Here is a 27875-nt window from a genome sequence, read left to right as displayed (position 1 = left end):
CATCTGTAGGACTATTCTGGGTCTACTCCAGAATCCACTAATGGCAGAAGTGGGTGATAACGTTTGTAAATTGCTCTAGGGCTCCCTGTCCAGCTGTGGGGTGGATTCCTCTCACTGGTGCTGTCATGGGTTCTGGAAAATCAATTTTACAGGAAGTGTAATTATCCTTTTTGTAAGGTGAAACTTAAGAAGCCGTATGATAAACGTAACGCACCTCCACTGACCACCTGCTGTTCTGACACTGCTCGGCTAATTGCTGGCTTAGGAGAGTTGTCGAGCAGGGCCTTTTTGGGATGGACAAGTAGCACAGAGCAGTAGTGTGGGATCGGTGAACGTGAGAAATTGTCACATTTTACTAATGTGTTTCGGTCCTTAAAAATGAAGAAAAACGTAATTGTATTGAAACGTGTCTAAGGTTGACTTCATCTGAGAAATGTGTTGCAGACTTTTGTTGCTGTCCCATTTATCTGCATTTACGTAAATCCATGCGCCTTCTGCAGGAGTAAGCTGTTCAGGCGTGTGGATCGGACCTGACACAAATCTGCCTCTAAATAAAGCCTGCTCAGTGTTACTGACGCCCTCAGGCCATGTCCAGCATGAAGCAGATAATGGGATGCTCCACCAGTGTGTTGGGGCCAGGCCTCCTAAGCTGGGTGTGGTAATGATGATGCAGGAGGCGGAGGATGCTGCTGCACACAGGAGGAGAAAGGCATGGCCTCCAGTCGGAGGATGGGATGAACACTGAGCAGTGACCACAGGGGGTTAAATCTAAGCTGCTGCGCCCAGAGACCGCAACATGAACCTCAGAGTAAGTGCTGTGTACAGGAGGGGGTGATGATCTGCAGGGAGGGTGTGCAGCCAGCATAGTGATGGACCGGTGGCGGTATAATGCATACACTGTCACCAGTGTACAGAACTGACATAGCAGTGCTGGGAGGGCTCAGAGGAGGCACACCTAATCCTATAACAACCCAGTGTACAATAGAAGAGCTGTCACTATACAGCCCTCCCTCACTACAGGATCCTGGAGGAAACCATATCACCACTATCCAGATGTATGTAATACCTGGAGAGTGGTGTCGCCTCCTGTATGATAGACACTGCACCTGGAGAGTGATGTCACCTCCTGCATAATAGACACTGCACCTGGAGAGTGATGTTGCCTCCTGTATAATAGACACTGCACCTGGAGAGTGATGATGTCACCTCCTGTATAATAGATACAGCTGGAGAGTGATATCACCTCCTGTATAATACACTGCACCTGGAGAGTGATGTCACCTCCTGTATAATAGGCACTGTACCTGGAGAGTGATGTCACCTCCTGTATAATAGATACAGCTGGAGAGTGATGATGTCACCTCCTGTATAATAGATACAGCTGGAGAGTGATGATATCACCTCCTGTATAATACACTACACCTGGAGAGTGATGTCACCTCCTGCATAATAGACACTGTACCTGGAGAGTGATGTCACCTCCTGCATAATAGATACAGCTGGAGAGTGATCATATCACCTCCTGTATAATACACTGCACCTGGAGAGTGATGTCACCTCCTGTATAATACACTACACCTGGAGAGTGATATCGCCTCCTGTATAATACACTACACCTGGAGAGTGATGTCGCCTCCTGTATAATAGACACTACACCTGGAGAGTGATGATGTCACCTCCTGTATAATACACTACACCTGGAGAGTGATATCACCTCCTGTATAATAGACACTGTACCTGGAGAGTGATGTCGCCTCCCGTATAATAGACACTGTACCTGGAGAGTGATGTCGCCTCCTGTATGATAGACACTGTACCTGGAGAGTGATGTCGCCTCCTGTATAAAAGACACTACACCTGGAGAGTGATGTCACCTCCTGTATTATGTATTACTATTAGTCTCCAGACACTATGCCTGGAGACTGAGGTAACCTCCCATATGATAGACACTACACCTGAGGAGTGATGTCATATCCTGTATAATAGACAATATAGCTGGACACTGATGATGTCACCTCCTTTATAACAGTCACTACACCTGGAGAGTGATGATGTCACCTCCTGTATAATACACTACACTTGGAGATTGATGTCACCTCCTGTATAATAGACACTGCACCTGGATACTGATGATGTCACCTCCTGTATAATAGACACTACTGACACTGTGCCTAAAGAGTTATGTTGCCTCCCTTATGATTTGGGGGGGGATACTATCTCTCCTTGGGAAGAGAGTGCCTTAATCGGCGCAAGGAGACTCATGATATAGTGTAAGATACACAGTACACCTGGAGAGTGATGATGTCACCTTCTGTATAACAGACACTACACGTGAAGACTGATGATGTCATCTCCTGTATAAGAGACACTATACCTGGAAAGTGATGTTACCTGCTGTATAATACACACTATGCCTCCTCCTGAATAATAGCTACTACACAATGAGACTAATTGTCACCTCCTGTGTAACAGACACTACACCTGGAGACTGATGACATTGTAAGCCGTGTACCAGGGTGGGCGCCCCAGGATACAGCGAAGTCACCAACGAGGAAAGCAACCCAAACACTGGATTTTGCCAAAACAGAATTTTACATAAACGTGGTAATGAACACAACCACAAATGCTGGAAACATACAATAGATTTACATACACCTAGCCCAAAAGCTGAGACCCTTGTGCTGCACAATGCGGCGCCCTCCGATGGATGAAGGAGGAAGGAGGAGAGTGCAGTAATTTACCTACTGGCGGGCACAACTAAACTGCCACACCTACCCTGTTATTACCCTAAAAGAACAAGAATCACTATGGGTGTGTGGTAATGGCTAGCCTGCGGTGCAGCACAACAGCTTACAATCTTACACAGAGCTACAGTATTCCCCCTCCCATAACTGGTCCTGTAGTATTCCTCCTGAGCAAAACGCCAGCCTGGCTTGAGTTTGTGGGAAGTTTATCAGCTCTCCAATGTGCAATGTCACTTTAAGTTATGGAGTCCTTGCAATGAACAGTAGTAACACTTGTGGCCTGACACAAACAGAGACCCTAGCTACGGTAACTAACTACAGGCCTGGTCTCAGTCTCTAGGCGCCAACACTGTCATGAGGTGCGAGCGCGATTTTACCGACCCAGGTCTGCTCTGCCTGGTTACTCTGAACCAAACAAAAGCCTCTCCAACAAGCATGCGGTGCCGCAGTGTATGTAGCTTAGCTCCTCAGCTCTCATCAGCGTTCCTGAAAGCAATACTTGTTCCTCTGGACAGGATCAGGGTCTAGGACATGATCAGCTTCACTTAGCTGCCGCTCTGGTCACTGAGGGATGCTCTCACACCTGGATGCCGTCAGGTCCTCTGCTGATCCAGTTCCTCAGTCTCAGCTCCCTCTAAAATGGCTGCTTCCTTTCTCTTCCTCTCCAGGCTCTGTGTAACTCCACCACTCATGAATATGGAAATATATGTGCAGTCTGTAGCTGTGTTTAGGAAATAGCGGCATCTTGTGGCCAAACAGCAGAATGTCAGTCCAGATCATTTAATTTAATCTACACAGTGTTCAGGCAAGGAGAGATGTTTCCCCATCTGACAACATCACCTTCTGTATAACACACACTATACCTGGAGGGATGTCCCTTCCTCTATAATAGACACTACGCCTGGAAAGTGATGATGTCATCCCTGTATAACAGACCTGGACACTGATGATATCACATCCTGTATAATTATATATAACTATTATAGTACTATGATAAATATTGTTATATCTGAACATATTCCATTTTTTGCTCATTGACATTACAGACACTGCTTCTCACTTTTTAGGATGAAGAAAAGCAGAAACTGGATAATTTCCTGACTGACCTGTCTTTACTAGGATCCCTACAAGTAATATGCCTAAATCACGCACAGCTGTATACTATGATAGAAATTATATCCTTGTACATAGGAGCAGTATTATAGTAGTTATAGTCTTGTACATAGGAGCAGTATTATAGTAGTTATATTCTTGTACATAGGAGGCAGTATTATAGTAGTTATATTCTTGTACATAGGAGGCAGTATTATAGTAGTTATATTCTTGTACATAGGAGGCAGTATTATAGTAGTTATATTCTTGTACATAGGAGCAGTATTATAGTAGTTATATTCTTGTACATAGGAGCAGTACTATAGTAGTTATATTCTTGTACATAGGATCAGTATTATAGTAGTTATATTCTTGTACATAGGAGCAGTATTATAGTAGTTATATTCTTGTACATAGGAGCAGTACTATAGTAGTTATATTCTTGTACATAGGAGCAGTATTATAGTAGTTATATTCTTGTACATAGGATCAGTATTATAGTAGTTATATTCTTGTACATAGGAGCAGTATTATAGCAGTTATATTCTTGTACATAGGAGCAGTATTATAGTAGTTATATTCTTGTACATAGGAGGCAGTATTATAGTAGTTATATTCTTGTACATAGGAGCAGTATTATAGTAGCTATATTCTTGTACATAGGAGCAGTATTATAGTAGTTATATTCTTGTACATAGGAGGCAGTATTATAGTAGTTATATTCTTGTACATAGGAGCAGTATTATAGTAGTTATAGTCTTGTACATAGGAGCAGTATTATAGTAGTTATATTCTTGTACATAGGAGCAGTATTATAGTAGGTATATTCTTGTACATAGGAGCAGTACTATAGTAGTTATATTCTTGTACATAGGAGGCAGTATTATAGTAGTTATATTCTTGTACATAGGAGGCAGTATTATAGTAGTTATATACTTGTACATGGGAGCAGTATTATAGTAGTTATATTCTTGTACATAGGAGCAGTATTATAGTAGTATTATTCTTGTACATAGGAGGCAGTATTATAGTAGTTATATTCTTGTACACAGGAGGCAGTATTATAGTAGTTATATTCTTGTACATAGGAGGCAGTATTATAGCAGTTATATTCTTGTACATAGGAGCAGTATTATAGTAGTTATATTCTTGTACATAGGAGCAGTATTATAGTAGTTATATTCTTGTACATAGGAGGCAGTATTATAGTAGTTATATTCTTGTACACAGGAGGCAGTATTATAGTAGTTATATTCTTGTACATAGGAGGCAGTATTATAGCAGTTATATTCTTGTACATAGGAGCAGTATTATAGTAGTTATATTCTTGTACATAGGAGCAGTATTATAGTAGTTATATTCTTGTACATAGGAGGCAGTATTATAGTAGTTATATTCTAGTACATAGGAAGCAGTATTATAGTAGTTATATTCTTGTACATAGGAGCAGTATTATAGTAGTTATATTCTTGTACATAGAAGCAGTATTATAGTAGTTATATTCTTGTACATAGGAGCAGTATTATAGTAGTTATATTCTTGTACATAGGAGCAGTATTATAGTAGTTATATTCTTGTACATAGGAGCAGTATTATAGTAGTTATATTCTTGTACATAGCAGGCAGTATTATAGTAGTTATATTCTGTACATAGGAGCAGTATTATAGTAGTTATATTCTTGTACATAGAAGGCAGTATTATAGTAGTTATAGTCTTGTACATAGGAGGCAGTATTATAGTAGTTATATTCTTGTACATAGGAGCAGTATTATAGTAGTTATATTCTTGTACATAGGAACAGTATTATAGTGGTTATATTCTTGTACATAGGGGGCAGTATTATAGTAGTTATATTCTTGTACATAGGAGGTAGTATTATAGTAGTTATATTCTTGTACATAGGAGCAGTATTATAGTGGTTATATTCTTGTACATAGGAGGCAGTATTATAGTAGTTATATTCTTGTACATAGGGGGCAGTATTATAATAGTTATATTCTTGTACATAGGAGGCAGTATTATAGTAGTTATATTCTTGTACATAGGAGGCAGTATTATAGTAGTTATATTCTTGTACATAGGAGGCAGTATTATAGTAATTATATTCTTGTACATAGGAGCAGTATTATAGTAGTTATATTCTTGTACATAGAAGGCAGTATTATAGTAGTTATATTCTTGTACATAGGAGCAGTATTATAGTAGTTATATTCTTGTACATAGGAGGTAGTATTATAGTAGTTATATTCTTGTACATAGGAGCAGTATTATAATAGTTATATTCTTGTACATAGGAGGCAGTATTATAGTAGTTATATTCTTGTACATAGGAGCAGTATTATAGTGGTTATATTCTTGTACATAGGGGCAGTATTATAGTAGTTATATTCTTGTACACAGGAGCAGTATTATAGTAGTTATGTTCTTGTACATAGGAGGCAGTATTATAGTAGTTATATTCTTGTACATAGGAGGCAGTATTATAGTAATTATATTCTTGTACATAGGAGCAGTATTATAGTAGTTATATTCTTGTACATAGAAGGCAGTATTATAGTAGTTATAGTCTTGTACATAGGAGCAGTATTATAGTAGTTATATTCTTGTACATAGGAGGTAGTATTATAGCAGTTATGTTCTTGTACATAGGAGGCAGTATTATAGTAGTTATATTCTTGTACATAGGAGGCAGTATTATAGTAATTATATTCTTGTACATAGGAGCAGTATTATAGGAAAAATTCTTACCGGGATTTTACTTTCCTTGAGTCCGGAGGCAGCACAGCATGGGTTAATAGTTGGTCATCTTCTCTCTAGGACCGCCCACCTAGTAAAACAAATAATCAATTAATCAAGCTAATAGCCTCCCCTATAAGGGTCACCTCCCCGAATGCCTCGGCGTGTTTAAAAAATAGAGACTCAAACATAAGTGCAAAAGAAAACAACAATTTATTAGGGAGGGTATACTTGTGCTGCCTCCGGACTCAAGGAAAGTAAAATCCCGGTAAGAATTTTTCCTTTCCCCTATCGTCCTCCGGCAGCACAGCATGGGATTTTTATAGATCTCATAGGGAGGGACTTTCATCCACGGCTGCTGACAAAACCCCAGTACCAAAGGCTGAGCTCCTAGCATTGATGTCCAGACGATAGTGTTTAGCAAACGTCAGAGACGAGGACCATGATGCGGCATTGCAAATCTCTTCAATGGGAACTTGCGCCATTTCTGCCCAGGAGGTTGCTGCAGCTCTGGTGGAATGGGCCTTGATTGGAAAGGGTGGAGGCACGGCTTCAAGAGAATAGGCTTCCATAATTGTGGATTTTATCCACCTCGCAAGAGAGTCCTTAGAAGGCAGTTGTCCCTTTCTTGGACCAGCGAAGAGAACAAAAAGATTTTCGGTCTTCCTGAAGTCTTTAGTTCTTTGGAGGTAGATCTGTAATGTTCTTTTAACATCTAGAGTATTAAGAAGTACCTGTTGTTCATTAATCGGATCAGGAAAAAATACCGGGAGAAATGATTCCCTGTTCTTGTTAGCTGAAGAAGGCACTTTCGGCAGGAAAGTCGGAATTGTACGCAGTAGGACTCCGTCTGGTAAAAAGCGTACATAGGGAGATCTGGATGACAAGGCTTGTAGTTCTCCGAGCCTCTTAGCGGAAGTGACGGCCGTCAAAAATAGAGCTTTATAAGAAAGCCATTTGAGATCTACATCTTGTAAAGGCTCAAAAGGTGCTGAGGTAAGCCTCTTTAGGACTAAGGAAAGGTCCCAGATAGGTGTAGGGTCCCTATGTACAGGTTGCAGTCTTCTAACTGCCTTGAAGAACCTGAGGATTAGAGGGTGATGAAGGAATCTATTCTCTGTCATAGAGTTAATGGCCGTCATATGGGCTCTCAACGTGTTTGGTTTGAGACCTTTCTGAAAACCATCCTGTAGAAATTGCAGCACTGAAGAGACATCGAGGTCATTGTGGCCCGAATCAGAACTCCAGGAAACAAATTTCCTCCATATTTTAGAATATTTCCTGTTAGTCGAGTCTTTGCGAGAGGCAAGCAGAGTATTTATGACAGATTGTGAGAGACCTTCTGCTTCTAGCTTAGATCTTTCAACTTCCAGGCGGTAAGATGTAAACGGTCTAGATTTTGATGATATAGGCCGTTCTGGAGAAGCAGATCCGGACGTGGAGGGAGCTTCCAGAATTCTCCCCTGGACAGATGGAGCAGGAGCGGGAACCACGACCTCCTTGGCCAGAACGGGGTTATCATTATCACAAATAAAGGTTTTTCTTCTACTATTTTCCGTAATGTCTTCGGAATGAGAGGAACTGGGGGAAAAACGTAGGCAGAAAGGTTCTTCCAATTCATTGAGAAAGCATCTACCACTGCAGGATTGTCGGAGATCTTCAGAGAACAGAACTTGCTTAACTTCTTGTTCGTTGCGGACGCCATCAGATCCCAGGACGGACAACCCCACTTGGCTACAATGCTCTGGAAGACAATAGGATTTAGTTCCCAGTCCGCTTGGTTGACTATCTTCCTGCTCAGAAGATCCGCTTGAGTATTCGAGGAGCCTCTGATATGCAGCGCTTTCAACTCTGCAAGATGTGATTCCGCCCAGCTGAAAATCTTCTTGCATAACTGCAGCAGGGACCTGCTTCTCGTGCCCCCTTGCTTGTTTAAGTAGAATACTGTGACAAGATTGTCTGAACGGATCAGCACTGACTTCCCAGATACCTCGGTCTTGAATTTGTACAGTGCTAACATTACAGCTTTCAATTCTTTGTAATTTGAAGATTGTTTCATTTCCTTGGAGGACCAGCGGCCTTGCATCCATTTGTTCTGGAGGTGCGCTCCCCAGCCCTGGCCAGATGCATCCGTCGTGATGGTTACCGAAGAGAGAAACTGGAATTTCTTCCCTTTGATCAGATTGCTTGAGTGAAGCCACCATTTGAGGCTCTGTACTGTGTAGGAGGATAACTTCACCTTTGCCCCCAACTGGTAACGACTGCGCCGCCAAGTCTGGAGTAAATTCTGCTGGAGATCCCGTGTGTGGATATTCGCCCAAGGTACTGCATCCGCAACAGCTGTCAGATGTCCCAGTGTCTTCATGACTCTGTGGACGGACGGTGACGGCAGGGACATTAGTGTCTTTACTTCCTTTTTTAATAACTCCACCTTTGGTAGAGGAAGGTATAATTTCATGGAGACTGTGTCTATCAAGAAGCCGAGAAAAATCTTGGAAGTGGAAGGAATCAGATCGGATTTTCCCCAGTTTACCAGGAAACCTACAGACTGGAGAAGTCTTATGGTTTCTTCTAGATGATGCTGCAGACGACTCTCTGACTCTGCCACGACAAGCCAGTCGTCCAAATAAGGGAAGATCTGAATCCCCTGAAGACGAAGCTCCACAACAACAACGACAGCAATCTTGGTGAAGATCCTTGGGGCAGAACACAAGCCGAACGGGAGAGCCTTGAATTGGAAATGCAGCGTTCTCTTCCCCATCCTGATGGCGACTCTCAAGTATTTTCTTGACTGCAACTGGATCGGAATGTGGAGGTATGCGTCCTTTAAGTCCAGAGAGGACATAAACTGATTCTTCCTGAGAACCGCAGTAATGGACCTTATCGTTTCCATTTTGAAATGGATCTTTTTCATGTAACGGTTCACATAGCGGAGATCTATAATTAAGCGGCTTTTTCCATCGGGTTTGGGAACACAAAAGACTCTGGAGTAGACGCCTGCATATTCTTGCTGAACTGGAACTGGTTCTAAGGCTCCTTTTTCTACGAACTCTTTTAAAAGCTGGATGATCTTTAGGTCTCTCCCATCGTTGAGAAGAAACCTGTCTCTTGGTAGACGGTTGAACTCGAGGGTATAGCCGTTGCGAACCACATTCAGCGCCCAACAATCCGAGGTAATCTGCTGCCATTTGGGGTAGAAGAATGCCAGGCGTCCTCCCACTTCCTGACCTCTGGCGTCAGAAGTCATGTTTGGAAGGCTTGTTATCGTCGGTTTTCTTTCTAGACTTCTCCGTAGGAACCCAGGTTCTACGGTCAGATCTTCCACGACTGGATCGGCCTCTAAAGGTAGATCTTCTGGAATCTTGACCCCTGTAGGGACGAAAAAATCTTCTCTCTCTACGTTTAGGCTGAGGAAAACTTAAAGCTTTATCTTCCATATTGGCCTCAAGAAGCTTGTCGAGATGAGAGCCGAATAATTTGCCCGGTTCGAACGGAAGGGAACATAGGTTGCTCTTTGAAGAGGGGTCTCCAGACCAGAGCTTTAGCCATATGGCTCTTCTAACAGAATTAGCAAGTGCCATGTTTTTAGCAATGAGCCTTAAGGAGTCAACAGGAAAGTCGCAAAGAAATTCTGCCGCCAGTTTCAAAGACGGTAGTTGTCGGAAGAGATCCTCCCTGGCGACGCCATCTTCGATATCTCTGCCTAATTGGCTGAGCCAAACCCTCAGAGCACGGGCTACAGGTACCGTCGCCATAGCTGCTTTATTCATAGACGCGAGATATGTATGTAATCTCTTAAGCAGAGCATCCGCCTTTTTCTCCATAGGGTCTTTTAACAATGCTGAATCATCTGAAGGGAAGAAAGATTTTCTTGTTAATCTGGTTACGGCTGCATCCACTCTGGCGGGAGACTCCCAACTTGTAGATTCCGCAGGATCAGTTTTGTAGATGTTCTTGAATCTAGATCCTAGATTAATTCTGCCTACCGGTTGCTCCCATTCTTTATGCATTATTGCATCTAGGACCGGGTGGCTGGGAAACACGGGAGCCTTCTTCTTAGGGAAATAGAAGAGGTCATCTTCCTCACGAGTACCGGATTTCTCCTTACTGGCTTCCATGATATTTTTAACTTCCTTTATTAAACGGTTTGCATCCTTTTTATTAAATAAAAAATTATCTTCAATGAAGTGTGTATCTGAATCGGTAGAAATCTCGCCTTCCGACCGAAGAGATTCCTCAGAAGTTGATGGGGATAAACACGGCTTCTTAGACTTTTTCTTTTTAGATTGTTTAAGGAACTCTTTAAATAGAGACATAATCTTCGCTGTTTCGGCATCTGACGGATTATCAGGCTGAGTACAATTCTCACAAATATTGGAGGAGTGTTCCGCGGGTAACTGGTGGAGACACGAAATACAGAGAGACGATTGCGACCTCTGTTTCTTTTTGGATGGCGAGGAATCTTGCATATCGCGGTGACACCTGACACACAGATCGTGCGGGAACTCATCAGGGAGCGGCTGTTCACAGGCCAGACACATCCTGTGTCTGCTCTTTCTGGCTCTCTTTTCCCCCCTGCTTGATGCGGTGGACATCTGCAATTCAAGGGAAGATAAGTAAATTATAGAGGCAAAAAGGAGAAGGCATCCATCTCCTGACAGTGTGAGGGATCACATATACCTCTGCAATGCTGGAGCTCTGCTGCCTGGTACCAGGGCACCGAGCTCCAGCTAAAATCCGCTTTAAATACCTTACCAGGTTTGAATTTGGCGCTCAAACAGGTCCGGGTGCGTCTGTGACGTCATCCGGAAGCGCCTGCGTGTCACGGTGCGTTCCACCGCAAAAACCGGAAGTTCAGCTTCAGACTTCCGGTCGCGCTGCGCTCCGGAGACCTGGGACCTGCTGCCGAAGACCAGGGCTTCAGGGATGGCGCTTAAAGCGGTCGGGAGTGGAGCCAGGGAACACCGTGGCTATTCCCACTCCCATGGCCATAACCGTGTCAAGGTATTGCGGCCAGAGAAATCTTCCTGACGGTGGGCTACATCCTCTGAGAAGGGGACAAATAAAAAACACGCCGAGGCATTCGGGGAGGTGACCCTTATAGGGGAGGCTATTAGCTTGATTAATTGATTATTTGTTTTACTAGGTGGGCGGTCCTAGAGAGAAGATGACCAACTATTAACCCATGCTGTGCTGCCGGAGGACGATAGGGGAAAGTAGTTATATTCTTGTACATAGAAGGCAGTATTATAGTAGTTATAGTCTTGTACATAGGAGCAGTATTATAGTAGTTATATTCTTGTACATAGGAGCAGTATTATAGTAGTTATATTCTTGTACACAGGAGCAGTATTATAGTAGTTATATTCTTGTACATAGGAGGCAGTATTATAGTAGTTATATTCTTGTACATAGGAGCAGTATTATAGTAGTTATATTCTTGTACATAGGAGCAGTATTATAGTAGTTATATTCTTGTACATAGGAGCAGTATTATAGTAGTTATATTCTTGTACATAGGAGCAGTATTATAGTGGTTATATTCTTGTACATAGGATGCAGTATTATAGTAGTTATATTCTTGTACATAGGAGCAGTATTATAGTAGCTATATTCTTGTACATAAGAGGCAGTATTAAAGTAGTTATATTCTTGTACACAGGAGCAGTATTATAGTAGTTATGTTCTTGTACATAGGAGGCAGTATTATAGTAGTTCTATTCTTGTACATAGGAGCAGTATTATAGTAGTTCTATTCTTGTACGTAGGAGCAGTATTATAGTAGTTATATTCTTGTACATAGGAGCAGTATTATAGTAGTTATATTCTTGTACATAGGAGGCAGTATTATAGTAGTTATATTCTTGTACATAAGAGGCAGTATTATAGTAGTTATATTCTTGTACACAGGAGCAGTATTATAGTAGTTATATTCTTGTACATAGGAGCAGTATTATAGTAGTTATATTCTTGTACATAGGAGCAGTATTATAGTAGTTATATTCTTGTACATAGGAGGCAGTATTATAGTAGTTATATTCTTGTACATAAGAGCAGTATTATAGTAGTCATATTCTTGTACATAGGAAGCAGTATTATAGTAGTCATATTCTTGTACATAGGAAGCAGTATTATAGTAGTTATATTCTTGTACATAGGAGACAGTATTATAGTAGTTATATTCTTGTACATAGGAGGCAGTATTATAGTAGTTATATTCTTGTACATAGGAGGCAGTATTATAGTAGTCATATTCTTGTACATAGGAGGCAGTATTATAGTAGTTATATTCTTGTACATAGGAGGCAGTATTATAGTAGTTATATTCTTGTACATAGGAGGCAGTATTATAGTAGTTATATTCTTGTACATAGGGGGTAGTATTATAGTAGATATATTCTTGTACATAGGAGGCAGTATTATAGTAGTTATATTCTTGTACATAGGAGGCAGTATTATAGTAGTTATATTCTTGTACATAGGAGGCAGTATTATAGTAGGTATATTCTTGTACATAGGAGCAGTATTATAGTAGTTATATTCTTGTACATAGGAGCAGTATTATAGTAGTTATATTCTTGTACATAGGAGCAGTATTATAGTAGTCATATTCTTGTACATAGGAGGCAGTATTATAGTAGTTATATTCTTGTACATAGGAGGCAGTATTATAGTAGTTATATTCTTGTACATAGGGGGTAGTATTATAGTAGTTATATTCTTGTACATAGGAGCAGTATTATAGTAGTTATATTCTTGTACATAGGAGCAGTATTATAGTAGTTATATTCTTGTACATAGGAGGCAGTATTATAGTAGGTATATTCTTGTACATAGGAGCAGTATTATAGTAGTTATATTCTTGTACATAGGAGCAGTATTATAGTAGTTATATTCTTGTACATAGGAGGCAGTATTATAGTAGGTATATTCTTGTACATAGGAGCAGTATTATAGTAGTTATATTCTTGTACATAGGAGCAGTATTATAGTAGTTATATTCTTGTACATAGGAGCAGTATTATAGTAGTCATATTCTTGTACATAGGAGGCAGTATTATAGTAGTTATATTCTTGTACATAGGAGGCAGTATTATAGTAGTTATATTCTTGTACATAGGGGGTAGTATTATAGTAGTTATATTCTTGTACATAGGAGCAGTATTATAGTAGTTATATTCTTGTACATAGGAGCAGTATTATAGTAGTTATATTCTTGTACATAGGAGCAGTATTATAGTAGTTATATTCTTGTACATAGGAGCAGTATTATAGTAGTTATATTCCTGTACATAGGAGCAGTATTATAGTAGTTATATTCTTGTACATAGGAGGCAGTATTATAGTAGTTATATTCTTGTACATAGGAGCAGTATTATAGCAGTTATATTCTTGTACATAGGAGCAGTATTATAGTAGTTATATTCTTGTACATAGGAGCAGTATTATAGTAGTTATATTCTTGTACATAGGAGGCAGTATTATAGTAGTTATATTCTTGTACATAGGAGGCAGTATTATAGTAGTTATATTCTTGTACATAGGAGGCAGTATTATAGTAGTTATATTCTTGTACATAGGAAGCAGTATTATAGTAGTTATATTCTTGTACATAGGAGGCAGTATTATAGTAGTTATATTCTTGTACATAGGAGGCAGTATTATAGTAGTTATATTCTTGTACATAGGAGGCAGTATTATAGTAGTTATATTCTTGTACATAGGGGGTAGTATTATAGTATAATATTATATGTTGTAGGGTTTCCGATATTTTCAGCCATGGCTGAGGGGAAGAGAAGAGATTTTACTGACAGTGGTGAATGAGGATCTGGTGAGTTTCTAGTATTGAGCCGTCTGGTGTTCACCTCCATCACTTTCCTTACCTTACACTGTGTTTTCTAGAGCTGTCCACCTCCTCCGTCTCCGGGGTCTGTCAGCAGTGAGATCAGTTATCACCTTCCTACCTGCAGCAGTGACCAGTCCACACCGAGGTATCTCCAGAGCCTCCTGTTTGTTTTGGTCTCATTATTGTTTCATTGTCTCTATCAGTCTGAACATTTGTGTTTCAGCAGTTTGATGGGATCTTGGCAATCTACGATGTATTAGTCTTGGCAACTTGACTTCAGACTAATAGTTTTGCCTGCACTGCTACACTGTAACAAACCGATCAGCGGCATGGAGCAGATTATGCAGGTTTCAGCCTCTGAATCAAGATGTTCTCATTTATTGACAACAAGCAGAGATCTGGAAGACAGTGATGAATTGAAACACAAAATATATTAGAAAGTTGCAATTTCTTTACCAAAGTTCATCTTTCTCTTCTCCCCTCAGAGGTTCTGGCCTGCTGCCTCCTGCGTCTCCATGTGATAGAGAAATTGCTATCCCGGTAAGATTTTGCATCAGCTGATGTTGAATTATTCTTAGATGATGATATTTAGGAGCCCAAAAAGATGCAGTTATGGATGGAGAAGTATTTCTTCACAGTGGTTTGCAGAGGGCTGTAAACGTTAAATACATCCCATTTGGGTGCAACTTTCCATAGAAGCAAATTAGAAAATCTGCCCAGTGTCCATCAAATTTCTTCTTGTCGGAGAAGTATTATAGTTGTAGCTTCTTCACTGTGGAGGACAGGGGCGGATTGGCCTTAGACCCTACAGGGAAATTTCCCGGTAGGCCGATGCTCTGGGCGCCACCTAAGTCCTCCACTCTGCCGCTGACTGGGTACATAATGAGCTCTCAACAGTAATTAACGCTGTGAGAATCAGGTACTCTTGTACCCGGCCAGCAACTGCACCTCAACTGGAGGAGGAGAACAGAAGATGGTAGCTATTGATGGCCACCACAGAGGGCCAGCTTTTGGGGCAGTATATTGTTCTACCCTGTGTTATTTGGTTCTGCTGGGACGGTGTTTTGCACTATAGTATTGTTGACCCCGGCTACTTGTGTTGCCCCGTCTTCTGTTCATTTGGACCTTCTTGCAAAATTGGGCCACTTTTAGTTTTTTTTCCATGGCCACTTTAAGTTCCCTGTCCGCCCCTGTTGGAGAGTGATTACAAACCTGAAGGAGACTTCTCAACTTCAGAAAAATAGAGAAATCTCTGACAGGTGTTTGAAATTGTGCTGGGAATTCTAGTTGGGAAAGGGAGAGAAAGAGCTGCTTTACTTACAGAGATGTACCCACAATTTCTATGAAGACCACAAGACTATGAACCTGAGCTGAAAGTAGTCCTTACATATGATACCAGCAGGTTGATTTGATTATAGGTCTGGTATTAACCCTTTTTCTGACTGAGACCATGGGTATGGTGTCAATAACCCCTTTAATGCCCTACGCCACAAGGGATGTTGACCTTAACCCTTTAAATGATCTAGACTTCCAGGGATACTGACAATAACCTCTATTATAAAATCATCAAACAACTGCTTGACCTCACTATGCACACAGGATTCTTCAGTCAGTCCCTCACGTGTATCCTTTCAGAAAACGGGCATAGGACACAAATCGTGGGACCCTAAACTGACGAGGTAGTGTCCACAAATAGAAACAGCAGAGGTGGAGGCAGAGAGAACGTAGTCCTAGCTGAGGGCACCAAAGGCAGGTGGGCTGTAGATGACATTTGAGGAACCTCTACACCAGAGGAGAAGAGCTTAGATTGCGGTCACACAAACATTTTCCCAAGAAACTAATTTCATCACCAAGAAGAAACAACTGCAGATTACCGTGGAGAAGTTTCAACATTACCTTAGGGAACGCAAACATTGACAGTTCAATAAAGATTTGGCAGAATTCAAGGAGAATAAAGCCTACATAGAGATCAAGGACAATAAAGCCTACTTAGATATCAAGGAAAGACCACCACCAAATGAACTAGACACAGATCTCTCCACAACTGATTCTGAAAAGGAACAAAATATTCATTTACATAAAAAATAAAATAAAAACCTAAGCAGGAGAGGTAGAGGCCGAGGTATATATAGCAGGGGGCGGGGAGGAGGAGCACATTCTTTGGAACAAGGGATCAATTATCTCTTGAGGAACCGTATACAAGTAACGGAACAAAAACCCCAATATATCAGGTTGTGGCAGGACAATCGGGTTCTGTATTTCCAGCTCTGGTTGGTGCCGCCGTGCACCTCATTGTGTATATTTATTATACTTCGGGGAATTATTTTGGTGTTTATTTTAATTATCTATATTTAAAAAGGTATGTTTTAACTATATAATGATTCAGACGGCTGTCACCTTTGAGATTAGTACATAAGCAGTCCAGAGAACTACAGAAGCAATCAAAAGATCGCCTATTAAAGTCTTCTTTTGGGACTATTAAATGGTTAAAAAAGTAAAAAAAAATTTTTAGTAAACAATTGAAATTTCAAGTAAAAAATACACTTCCCTTACGTCCTCAACAGCAGCACAGATGGGGTTAACTGCCCCTGTGGACTGGTAGGACCGGCGGAATTTTAATGAGCCCAAGAACCAATAAACGATCTTCAGCTCCCTGAAAGGGAGGAGATCACCCCCCAGCCCACCGTGTTTTTTTCTGTCCTCTGGACAGGTGGACTGGCGTGTCGCTCCCTCTTTGGGAGCTGAAGATTGCTTAGGGGTTCTTTTTTCCCTCCTTAAAGCTTAGCTCGCTTTCTATGCATCTCAGTGCCTTTATTTTAGGCCTGATCATGGCGATTTCGGTCTGGGGTACCGTTGGGGAGGGGGGCGTCCCCTCCCCTCTTCTTTCATCATCTGTAGACGGTGCTCCGTTCCTCCGTTACCGCATGTGTGCGGCGCTATGGGCGCCGCCATTTCCCGGAAGTGACGCGCCTTAGGTGCGCTACGTCACTTCCGGTTTTCCGAAGCGATGCGGTGATGTATAAAACTCACCTTTTCTTAAACTGGCTCCCTAGAATGACATCCTGGACTTAGGATTAGTCTGGGGAGACAATTTTTCGTTTAGGTAGAGCCAGTATAGGCTCTGGTTTTTCTGAGTGCTTGCTTTGGCAGCACATATACAAAAAAAAGGGAGTGGTGCTGATCTCGTTTCAGGAACTGGGCGGGGTTTCCTCCTTTTTAGCGCCCAGAGCCCATCAGTCAGTGCTCTGGTTGCGTTGCTTTCACAAGTTAGCTCCAGAGCTCTCCTGTGCTTTAAAAGGAAAAAAGACCGGCACTCGCGATGATGATGAATGTTGCGTTTATTCAGTCACATATTATAAGCATATAGTGACGCGTTTCAGCACAACACGTGCTTTCATCAGACTATACAATGCACCCCTATCACATCCCTTTTATACACAGAGGAAAGGAGGAGTAACTCCTCCTTTCCTCTGTGTATAAAAGGGATGTGATAGGGGTGCATTGTATAGTCTGATGAAAGCACGTGTTGTGCTGAAACGCGTCACTATATGCTTATAATATGTGACTGAATAAACGCAACATTCATCATCATCGCGAGTGCCGGTCTTTTTTCCTTTTACTGCAAGTATTGGGACGTCTACCCACTGACTCGTGCACCGCGTCCATCCAGCAGTGCCGACCCTTCTCTACACAAGCTCTCCTGTGCTTTGTGATATTCCTGCAGTATTGCTTTGCTTGGGTTTTGTACTTCCTCTTCTTTCAGCTCTATTTCTTCTAGTGCTGGTGGGCCCCCTTAAGGTCTGGTTTTCTCCACCTCCTGATGTTGTAGGTGTTATGACCTGTTTTGTTTCTTCCATTACAGACTATGGCTTCCCCTAAGGAGGATCAGCGGAAGGCTGGGGCCAAGAGGAAGCATTTGGCATGTTACGAATGTAACACACCCCTAGTTGACAGCTGTCCTTACTCCAGATGTGAGAGTTGTCGCACGGCATCCACGGAACCCACGATGCAGGAGATGTTCCAATGGACCAAGACATACGTGGATGATTCCATCAAGGGAGTAGTTCAGCTACTTAATGAGAGGCTACCAGGTCCCTCTCAGACTCCCATGGAGGTGGTCGCACCGGTCGAAAGACCTACCCCCTGTTCAGTGGGGTCTTCTTCTTCTGAGGAAGAAGAATCTACTTCTTGCTTTTTTCCTCCAGAAAAGACGCAGAAGTTACTCAAGTCCATCAGGTCGGGGGACCAGGATGTTGACATGGGGGAGTCCTCCGATCCCGCCGGTCGGACACAGCGTGTCTTTAGAGCGGATGAGACCCTCCTCTCTGTGATGCGCACAGAGTGGAAGAAGCCTGAGAAGGGTCCAGTGCTTACCAGAAAATTCAGACTCATGTACCCGATGGCTAAACCCTTGGTGGAATCGTGGGGTTCCGTTCCCAAGGTGGACATGGCTATAGCCAAGTTGTCCCGGCGCACTCTAGTCCCTGCAGACGATGGGTCTAGCCTGCAGGACCCCCTAGACCGGAGGGCAGAGTGCACCCTTAGGAGGGGTTACGCGGCGGCCGCCGCCTCCGCATCTACTTCCATTGCGGCCACTGAGGTAGCCACCTATCTACGCTCTAGGCTTAATCAAATCCAGACGGATGTGGACCAGAGCGTATCAAGAGACGACATCCTGGCAGCCTTCAAGTCAGCCAACCTGGCTATGGACTTTTTAGTTGATTCCTCCCAGATGCAGCTAAAGCTGGCCGCCAAAACTATGGCCCTAGTTTCAGCTGCCCGCAGACCACTCTGGCTGAAACCGTGGATTGCGGATAACGCATCCAAGTTTAACCTTTGTGGGCTCCCCTTCGAACCAGATAGGTTATTCGGGTCCGAATTGGACAAAATAATGGAGGGGCTCTCCGATAAAAAAGGGAAGAGCCTCCCCCAGCAGCCCTTTCGGGGACGCCCCAGACAGGAAAAGAAGGGCGGAGGTCGTTCTGGGCAGCAGTCTAGGCGCAGAGATTGGGGGGGGCCATCTCGTAAATATCCGAGACGCCCCCGCAAACCCACCAGGGAGGCAAAACCCTCCTGACTATGGGCCTCCTCGAGGCTCTTGGATAAGCCCTGCTGCCCCTGCAGTGTCTCCTCTAGATTTTCCCGTACCCCTCCCCCAGATTCCCGTGGGGGGCCGTCTTACCCATTTCAAAGACTCTTGGAGCCGGTTGATTGCAGACCCCTGGGTCCAGGACATAGTTTCCGCCGGGTACCGGGTAGATCTTATCTCTCTCCCCCCAGAGAGATTCATCGCCACACGAAGCTTCGGGTCTGCCAAACAGGTGGTCCTAGAATCTTACATTCAGGACTATATTTCCAAGGGAGCCCTGGAGGAGGTACCGGCAGGGGAGAGGGGCATAGGGATTTATTCACCAGTGTTCCTGGTTCCCAAGAAGACAGGAGATCTCCGGATGATCATCGATTTGAGATTCCTCAATCGATTTATAAGGAAAACAAGGTTTCGCATGGAAACCATAAGGTCAGTCAGCCATATCCTCAATTCTGGGGACGTCATGGCTACTCTGGACCTCAAGGATGCGTACCTTCACATTCCGATCCATTCCGCTTCCCGGAAACTCCTCAGGATCGCGGTCCAGATCTCAGGGGTTTGCAGGCACTTTCAGTTCGCCGTGCTTCCCTTCGGAATCTCTTCTGCCCCCCTCATCTTCACCAAGGTGGTGGTTTCGGTGGTGGCAGCTTTGAGACTCCAAGGACTGACTATTATTCCTTATCTGGACGATTGGCTTTTCATAGCCTCTTCAGTTCCGATCCTTACCCACCATCTTCAGGTCGCAGTCTCCTTTCTCTTCCGCCTAGGCTGGATTATCAACTGGCAGAAGTCGAATGTGAGCCCATCGACTTCAATCCATTACTTAGGATTCGTGGTCGACTCTGTGGAGATGTCCCTCCGGTTGACTCCAGAAAGGAGAGCGCGGATTCAGGACCTGGCAAAGGTCCTTTATGTCCCTCGTCGAGTCTCTATCCGGACTCTCATGAAGATGCTGGGGCTCATGTCAGCGGCTGCGGATGCGGTCCCTTGGGCGTTATGGCACCTCCGTCCTCTTCAGTCGGAGGTCCTACACCTATGGAACGGCAGCCCTGCGGGGCTAGATTCCCTGTGCTCCCTGTCCGGTCAAACCCGAAATTCCCTCAGATGGTGGTTTCAGCTACCAGCAGGGAAGTCTATGACCCAACCAGCTTGGGTCATATTGACTACAGACGCGTCCCTTGTAGGCTGGGGCGCTCACCTGGACGGATCCCCAATTCAGGGATCTTGGTCTCCTCTGGAGCGGCATCTTTCCTCCAATCTTCGCGAGATGCGAGCTATCCGGCTAGCCCTCCTTCACTTTGCGCCTCATATCCGGGGCAAAGCAGTGAAAGTCCAGTCAGACAATATGACTGCTGTCCTCTATATAAACAAACAGGGAGGCACAAGATCATTGCCCCTTCTGTCAGAGATCGGGGTAATTCTTCGGTGGGCAGAGCTGAACCTTTCCCATCTATCTGCCGTTCATATTCGAGGCTCCCTCAATATGATAGCGGACCGCTTAAGTCGAGGATTACCGACCATGGAGTGGTCTCTGCATCCGGAGATCTTCAGGCAGCTAGTTCACAGATGGGGTATGCCAGAAGTGGATCTCATGGCAACCAGGTTCAACGCCAAGGTGATGAGGTTCTGTTCCCTCTACAGGGAAGACAACCCCCTGGCGATAGATGCTCTGTCAATACCGTGGAGGTTCAGGCTGGCTTACATCTTCCCTCCCTTTTCCATGATACCGAGGGTATTGATGAAAATCCGTCAGGATCAGGCCTCGGTAATAGCCATCATACCGTTTTGGCCCAGAAGATCCTGGTTTACCCAGCTCATTCAGATGAGTCGGGGACAATACTGGAGACTCCCCCCGGAGCAGACCCTGGTGTCGTGGGACACTCACCTCTGCCCAGATCTGCACAGGTTCAACCTGACAGCCTGGAGGTTGATCAGTCCCTTCCCAACATAGAAGGGCTTTCCAAGTCGGTCCTGAGAACTTTGTCGCATTCCCGAGCAGAGTCTACAAAGAAGGCCTACTCCAGGATCATGAGAATCTTCGAGGCATGGTGTGATTCCAGACAGGTGGCGTCTGCAGATCCGCCCCTTCCTGCGATACTTCAATTTCTTCAGGATGGATTAGATAGAGGCCTATCTCCAGCTACCTTGAAGGTACAGGTTTATGCCATCTCGGCCTGTCTCAACAGGCCACATTCTCGGGACCCACTCATCAAACGCTTCCTGAAGGGAGCTGAAAGACTAAAGCCTACTATACTGAAACCTATCCCCCAGTGGGATCTTTCAGTAGTGCTCAGGGGGCTAGCATCTCCCCCCTTCGAGCCCTTGGAGGAGGTAAATTTTAAATTTCTGACTTTAAAGATGGTCTTTCTTCTGGCTATAGCTTCAGCCAAAAGAGTTTCTGAATTGCAGGCTTTTTCCGCAAATCACCCGTACATTATTTTTCTACAGGATAGAGTACTCCTGAAGTTTTTACCTTACTTCAGGCCTAAGGTGCCTACTTTCCAGAACATCAATCAGGTAATATCTTTACCAGTTTTGTTTACAGCCTCCTCCTCTGATACTCCAGCTAGAGACCCGCTGGATATTTCAAGATGCCTCCAGATCTATGTGGATAGATCTAGTGAGTTCAGGAAAGATGAGAATCTTCTTATCCTGTTTGCCGGTAAGTCTAAAGGCCGTAAAGCGTCTAAAGCCACCATTAGTCGCTGGATCAAGGAGGCCATTTTGGAAGCTTTCGTCTCCCAATCCTTAGATCCTCCCGAGTTTGTGAGGGCCCATTCTACTAGGGCGGTCTCCACCTCGGTTGCGGAGAGAAGACTCCTCCCCTTAGAGTTGATCTGTAAGGCGGCCTCCTGGAGCTCTGAGTCAACCTTCATCTCCCATTATAGGATAGATGCTAGGATGGCAGAGTTTTCGGCTTTTGGGCAGACTGTTCTTAGTTCTGCCAGGCATGAGGACCCTCCCTAGGGGATTCTTCTTGCTATCTCCCCATCTGTGCTGCTGTTGAGGACGTAAGGGAATCGTTAATTTCTAACGATAATTTGTTTTCCCTTAGTCCTAACAGCAGCACACAAATATCCCACCCTAAATACATTATGCTTGTTAAAAACACGGTGGGCTGGGGGGTGATCTCCTCCCTTTCAGGGAGCTGAAGATCGTTTATTGGTTCTTGGGCTCATTAAAATTCCGCCGGTCCTACCAGTCCACAGGGGCAGTTAACCCCATCTGTGCTGCTGTTAGGACTAAGGGAAAACAAATTATCGTTAGAAATTAACGATTTTTTTATTAAAAAAAATTATTTTCATTGGAAAAAAAATTACAAAAATAAAATCCCCTCCACATACTGTTACTACCCACAGTCCACAATTATCATGTAATTTATCCAGTACGGTGAACGCTGTAGACAAATAACACTTCTGGCATAATTTAAAAAAAATTTTTTTTATGGGTCTTGGAAAGCGAGGATCAAAAAGTAAAAAATAAATAAATTGCTTGGTCACTAACCCCTTAAATGCATGCAGGGGGAAGGGGTTAAAACGGTCCAGCAGACGATTAGCACGAATTCGTATTAATGAACATCGTTACGCAATTTGCACGATTGTACAAGGGTCTGGTGAGACAGCAAAGGTGCAGAATTTATTAAAGAAGAAATACCGCGAGACCGCGGTGGCCCGGCAGTTCCGTAAATCCGGACATAAGGTCTGTGATTGGAGATGGTGTGTTTTGGAGGAAATCGAGGGGTCAGGCGTTCAGGAAATCCGGCTGAGATCACTTCCTGGACAGTTAGATACTAAAGGGTCTGAATTTGTAGCTTAGTAGATCAGGACCCGATCCTGGTTTCCCGAAGGAGTAGATACGTGACGGTTTAAAAACGATATTATTAAAATGGCGGTTTTGTTAATTCAATGTAATGTATATATTTACCGTCAGTACATCTATGTGACCTTGCGTAAGGAAATGTCAATTTTGACCTTTTAGAAAAATGTTTTGTTGTGCCGCTATATAAGATCGGTGATGGGTCTTTCACGCATGATTCAGAAAAGGGGCAGAGTCTCCGCGGTACGTTACAGGTAACGCGGTGCGCGCTCCATCCACCTCTGTGCCAACTAAGACTGCTGTTACCCGATGCCCGAGAATGGTGAATACACATTACATGGACATGGTATGGCCTAGGACTAGGACGTGATTAACAGTTTTTGTCCAATGCACTGTTTCTGGATGGATACTGACATTAACCCCTTTACAGATCTAGATCACCAGGGATACTGACATTAACCCCTTTACTAATCTAGACCACCAGGGATACTGACATTAACCCCTTTACTAATCTAGACCACCAGGGATACTGACATTAACCCCTTTACTGATCTAGACCACCTGGGATACCGACATTAACCCCTTTACTGATCTAGACCACCAGGGATACTGACATTAACCCCTTTACTAATCTAGACCACCAGGGATACTGACATTAACCCCTTTACTAATCTAGACCACCAGGGATACTGACATTAACCCCTTTACTGATCTAGACCACCTGGGATACCGACATTAACCCCTTTACTGATCTAGACCACCTGGGATACTGACATTAACCCCTTTACTGATCTAGACCACCAGGGATACTGACATTAACCCCTTTACTGATCTAGACCACCTGGGATACTGACATTAACCCCTTTACTGATCTAGACCACCTGGGATACTGACATTAACCCCTTTACTGATCTAGACCACCAGGGATACTGACATTAACCCCTTTACTGATCTAGACCACCTGGGATACTGACATTAACCCCTTTACTGATCTAGACCACCTGGGATACCGACATTAACCCCTTTACTGATCTAGACCACCTGGGATACTGACATTAACCCCTTTACTGATCTAGACCACCAGGGATACTGACATTAACCCCTTTACTGATCTAGACCACCTGGGATACTGACATTAACCCCTTTACTGATCTAGACCACCAGGGATACTGATATTAACCCCTTTACTGATCTAGACCACCAGGGATACTGACATTAACCCCTTTACTGATCTAGACCACCAGGGATACTGACATTAACCCCTTTACTGATCTAGACCACCAGGGATACTGACATTAACCCCTTTACTGATCTAGACCACCAGGGATACTGACATTAACCCCTTTACTGATCTAGACCGCCAGGGATACTGACATTAACCCCTTTACTGATCAAGACCACCAGGGATACTGATATTAACCCCTTTACTGATCTAGATCACCAGGGATACTGACATTAACACCTTTATTGGTCTTGGCCACCAGGTATACTGACATTTACCTCTTTACTGCTCTCAACACAAGGGATACTGACATTAAACTTTCACTGGCCTAAACCACTAGGGATAATCACATTAATCCCTTCACTGACCTAGACCACCAGGTATACAGACATTAACCCCTTTAAATCGATAGACCAGCGGGGTTGCAGACATTAACCACTTAGGTCTTCACTGTACGAGACCACCTGTTACTTATCTGTGGTGGGCAGGAGCTCATCAAGCACCTGCATCACCTATGATGCTTCCCAATTAGGTCACATTAACCGCTCCTCCTTTGCATAGAAAATTGTCCCTAACATATACAGCAGCTCTAGAGATACACAGGGAATGTAATGCCCCACAAGTTCCTTCTCCACTGTCTAGAGACATATATTGCTAATTGTTTTCATGAATTTAGAAGTAGGGATGAGTGAATGAAAGGTGCCTGGGCCACCAAAGTAAAGGATCACTAAGCCAGTACTAAGACAGCCCACCTCAGAATGCAGGACAAGGTGGACAAAAAAGAGAAACAGCAGGGGGCGCTTCCCGAAATGAAAATGTATTATGCATAAAAGACAGAACAATATTGTCATTGCCTGCACATTGCTATAATACTTCATTTAAAATGCTCTTCATGCTTTTCATGGGATAACCCCTGTAAAGGCCCTAGACCACCAGAGGTACTGACAGTAATCCACTCAATGCCATGGACCACTAGGGATTCAGGCATTCATTCTTTATTTGTTCTAGATCAACCTGTGGCCCTCCAGCTGTTGCAAAACTACAACTCCCAGCATGCCTGGACAACCTACAGCTATCAGGGCATGTTGAGAGTTGTAGTTTTGTAACAGTTGGAGGGCCGTAGGTTGGGCGTCGCTCCTCTAGATTAGGGATCACCTGGTTTAGATAGAACAGTGCCGCCATCCCTAACTGACCCACCAGCTACAAAGGCTTTGAGGGAGCAGTAGGACGCAAACCTCATGTCTTTTCCAGTCCATGCCTCGGTAGGCTTCAGCATTTACAGACTGGTGGTAGAGTCACAGCAGGGTCCATAGTGCCATCTCCTTGTCTTCTGACCCACCGCTATGATCTCTTCCCATAAATCTGTCTTACAACTATTTTCAGGAAACGCACTGCACTCTTTTTCTGCTGGCCGCGTATGCCAAGTATGGCCGCCCCTATGTGTGGGTGAGGTCCAATCATGAGCGATTCACTGGCACAGAACTCTGCGACAAAGACTCGCCCCTGATGCTGCCATCGTACTCCCAATGGGACTCTAAGGGTAAGTTCACCCAATGTCCTTGTAATCTCATATCTAAGTATCGATCTTATTAACATAGTGGCCTTGAAGGCTTTAGCAGCCAATCAGATGCCATCTTTCATGGGTATTTAGCTGTGACCCCTATGTCTTTTATACTGTAATTATCACTATCCTATAAGTAACATCCTTATGTCTCTGCCCTCTAGATGTGGGCGTGTGGCACATTGTGTGGGATGTAGTCAGCGCCTGTGTTTCCCCGCCCCCGAGGAACCCTCTGGCTGTGGACTTTGTCTACCTGAAATCCCTCCCCCTTCCAGAGAGGTCGCTGTCATCCGGGGCTTTGGTCAGTTTTTTCCATAGTTTATTGTTGAGAGAACCTCGAGGAACCCCGCTGTTTTCTTATGGTAAGTTCACATTGGGGACCAATCATTTGATTCTTCTCAGTGTAAGAAATTATGGAAGCCAGCGATCCCATTGAGTCTGTGTCAAAAACACAAGAACGTCAATTTTAAAATGTTTCAGGGTAAAAAAAAAAAAAGGGATAGAGCGGACCGAAATGAAAGATTCAACGTTATGAGATATAATTAAAGAACTCACTAGCTGTATACGGACAAGTGCAGGGTCTGCGGGGGCGGAGCCTGACAAAAGGATTTGCTCACTGGTGTTCTGTGTCATGCTCCTCCCCCTCAGGCCCTGTATCAGGCAGGATACAGTGTATTATATCAGTGCTGCTTGGGGTGGCCATATTAATGATAATGACATGTAACAATGTCTCCTACCAATGACTAAATTATCAGTCCTGACCAATGGAGATCTGTTCCAGGATCCTGAACGTCCTCTAAGCTGCCATATTCTTACATCATACCACTTCTGTCCCCGTTCTTCTAGTCTGGGAGGAGCTAGCCGACCTCACCCGTCTCCACGCGCACACCCTGCAGGATCTAAAGGAGCAGAACCTGATCAAGAACCTGATCTGATGATGTCCAGCCCCAACCTGAGCACATAGGATACAGAGGACCAACAATGTCACGTCCCCAAAAATATGTTTCCTTCCTTTATCCGAATGTTATGCAAATGTAATAAAGGAGCAAGGCAATTTTTGTTTCCAAATTGCTTTATTGAGTAGGAGGAGGTAGGGTTAAACCTGAGATTAATTATCTAATCTATCTATCTATCTATCTATCTATCTCATATCAAATCAGCTTTATTGGCAGGACTAAATACATTTTAGCATTGCCAAAGCAAGTGGGGAATAATTGGGTAGGGTTGGGGAATGGGGACATATACAGGGTGGGGGTATAGGAGTCCATGGTATATCAGGCTCCTCTCAGTCTATGGCAGGCAGTAATATATTGTGCTGCTATGGCCGTTGTGTTCTCCTCTTCCCCCAGCAGTATGGAGAGTCTCTCTTCCTCCTCCATGGAGGTGAAGTCTGGGCAGAGATCAGACAGTCTCCTGAAGTCAGTCTCCATCACTGCTGAGTATTTGGGGCACCGCAGCAGGAAATGAGCCTCATCCTCCACGGTCTCCTGGTCGCACTGCTGGCACAGTCTGCTCTCCCTGGGCATGTACCTCTGTCGGTGATGCCCGGATTCGATGAGCAGGCTGTGGGCCCTCAGTCTGTACCGGCTCAGGATCTGTCTGTCTTTTGGATTGGGGAGTTTCTCCAGATATGGGGCCAGTTTGTACTCCCTCTGCAGGCTCTGGTATACTGTCAGCTTCTGGGATGTTTGTATCTATCTATCTCATCTAGTGGCGTCGCTAGAGGGGGGCGAGGGGGGGCAATTGCCCCCCCTATGTTGTTCCTTGC

At 43.8% G+C, this 27875-nt stretch overlaps 1 protein-coding gene across 2 annotated transcripts; it reads left to right on the top strand.

Moving 5' to 3' along the window:
- Positions 1–681: 681 nt before the first annotated feature.
- On the top strand, positions 682–27154 carry LOC122929355. Of its 2 annotated transcripts, XM_044282896.1 has the most exons (8): positions 682–808; positions 3812–3874; positions 14333–14404; positions 14476–14564; positions 14905–14959; positions 25930–26086; positions 26272–26469; positions 26954–27154. In XM_044282896.1, exons 1-8 carry the CDS (start codon positions 797–799, stop codon positions 27040–27042), a joined length of 735 nt encoding a protein of 244 aa, XP_044138831.1. In that variant the 5' UTR covers positions 682–796; the 3' UTR covers positions 27043–27154. The 2 variants fall into 2 exon arrangements, with proteins under 2 accessions (XP_044138831.1, XP_044138832.1); XM_044282897.1 differs by lacking the exon at positions 14333–14404.
- The last annotated feature ends 721 nt before the right edge of the window (positions 27155–27875 follow it).

The sequence above is a fragment of the Bufo gargarizans genome, chromosome 2, assembly GCF_014858855.1.
Source record: "Bufo gargarizans isolate SCDJY-AF-19 chromosome 2, ASM1485885v1, whole genome shotgun sequence".
Lineage (NCBI taxonomy): Eukaryota > Metazoa > Chordata > Amphibia > Anura > Bufonidae > Bufo > Bufo gargarizans.
The sequence above is the reverse complement of the archived record's forward strand: the minus strand, read 5'-3'. Positions and strand labels throughout refer to the sequence as shown.

What these genes read in the sequence shown, in the direction of transcription:
- LOC122929355 (XM_044282896.1), top strand. An exon ending in CTTTACTAGGATCCCTACAA is followed by an intron (nt 3,875 to 14,332) that starts GTAATATGCCTA and finishes TATATGTTGTAG; the next exon opens with GGTTTCCGATATTTTCAGCC. An exon ending in AGTGACCAGTCCACACCGAG is followed by an intron (nt 14,565 to 14,904) that starts GTATCTCCAGAG and finishes TTCTCCCCTCAG; the next exon opens with AGGTTCTGGCCTGCTGCCTC.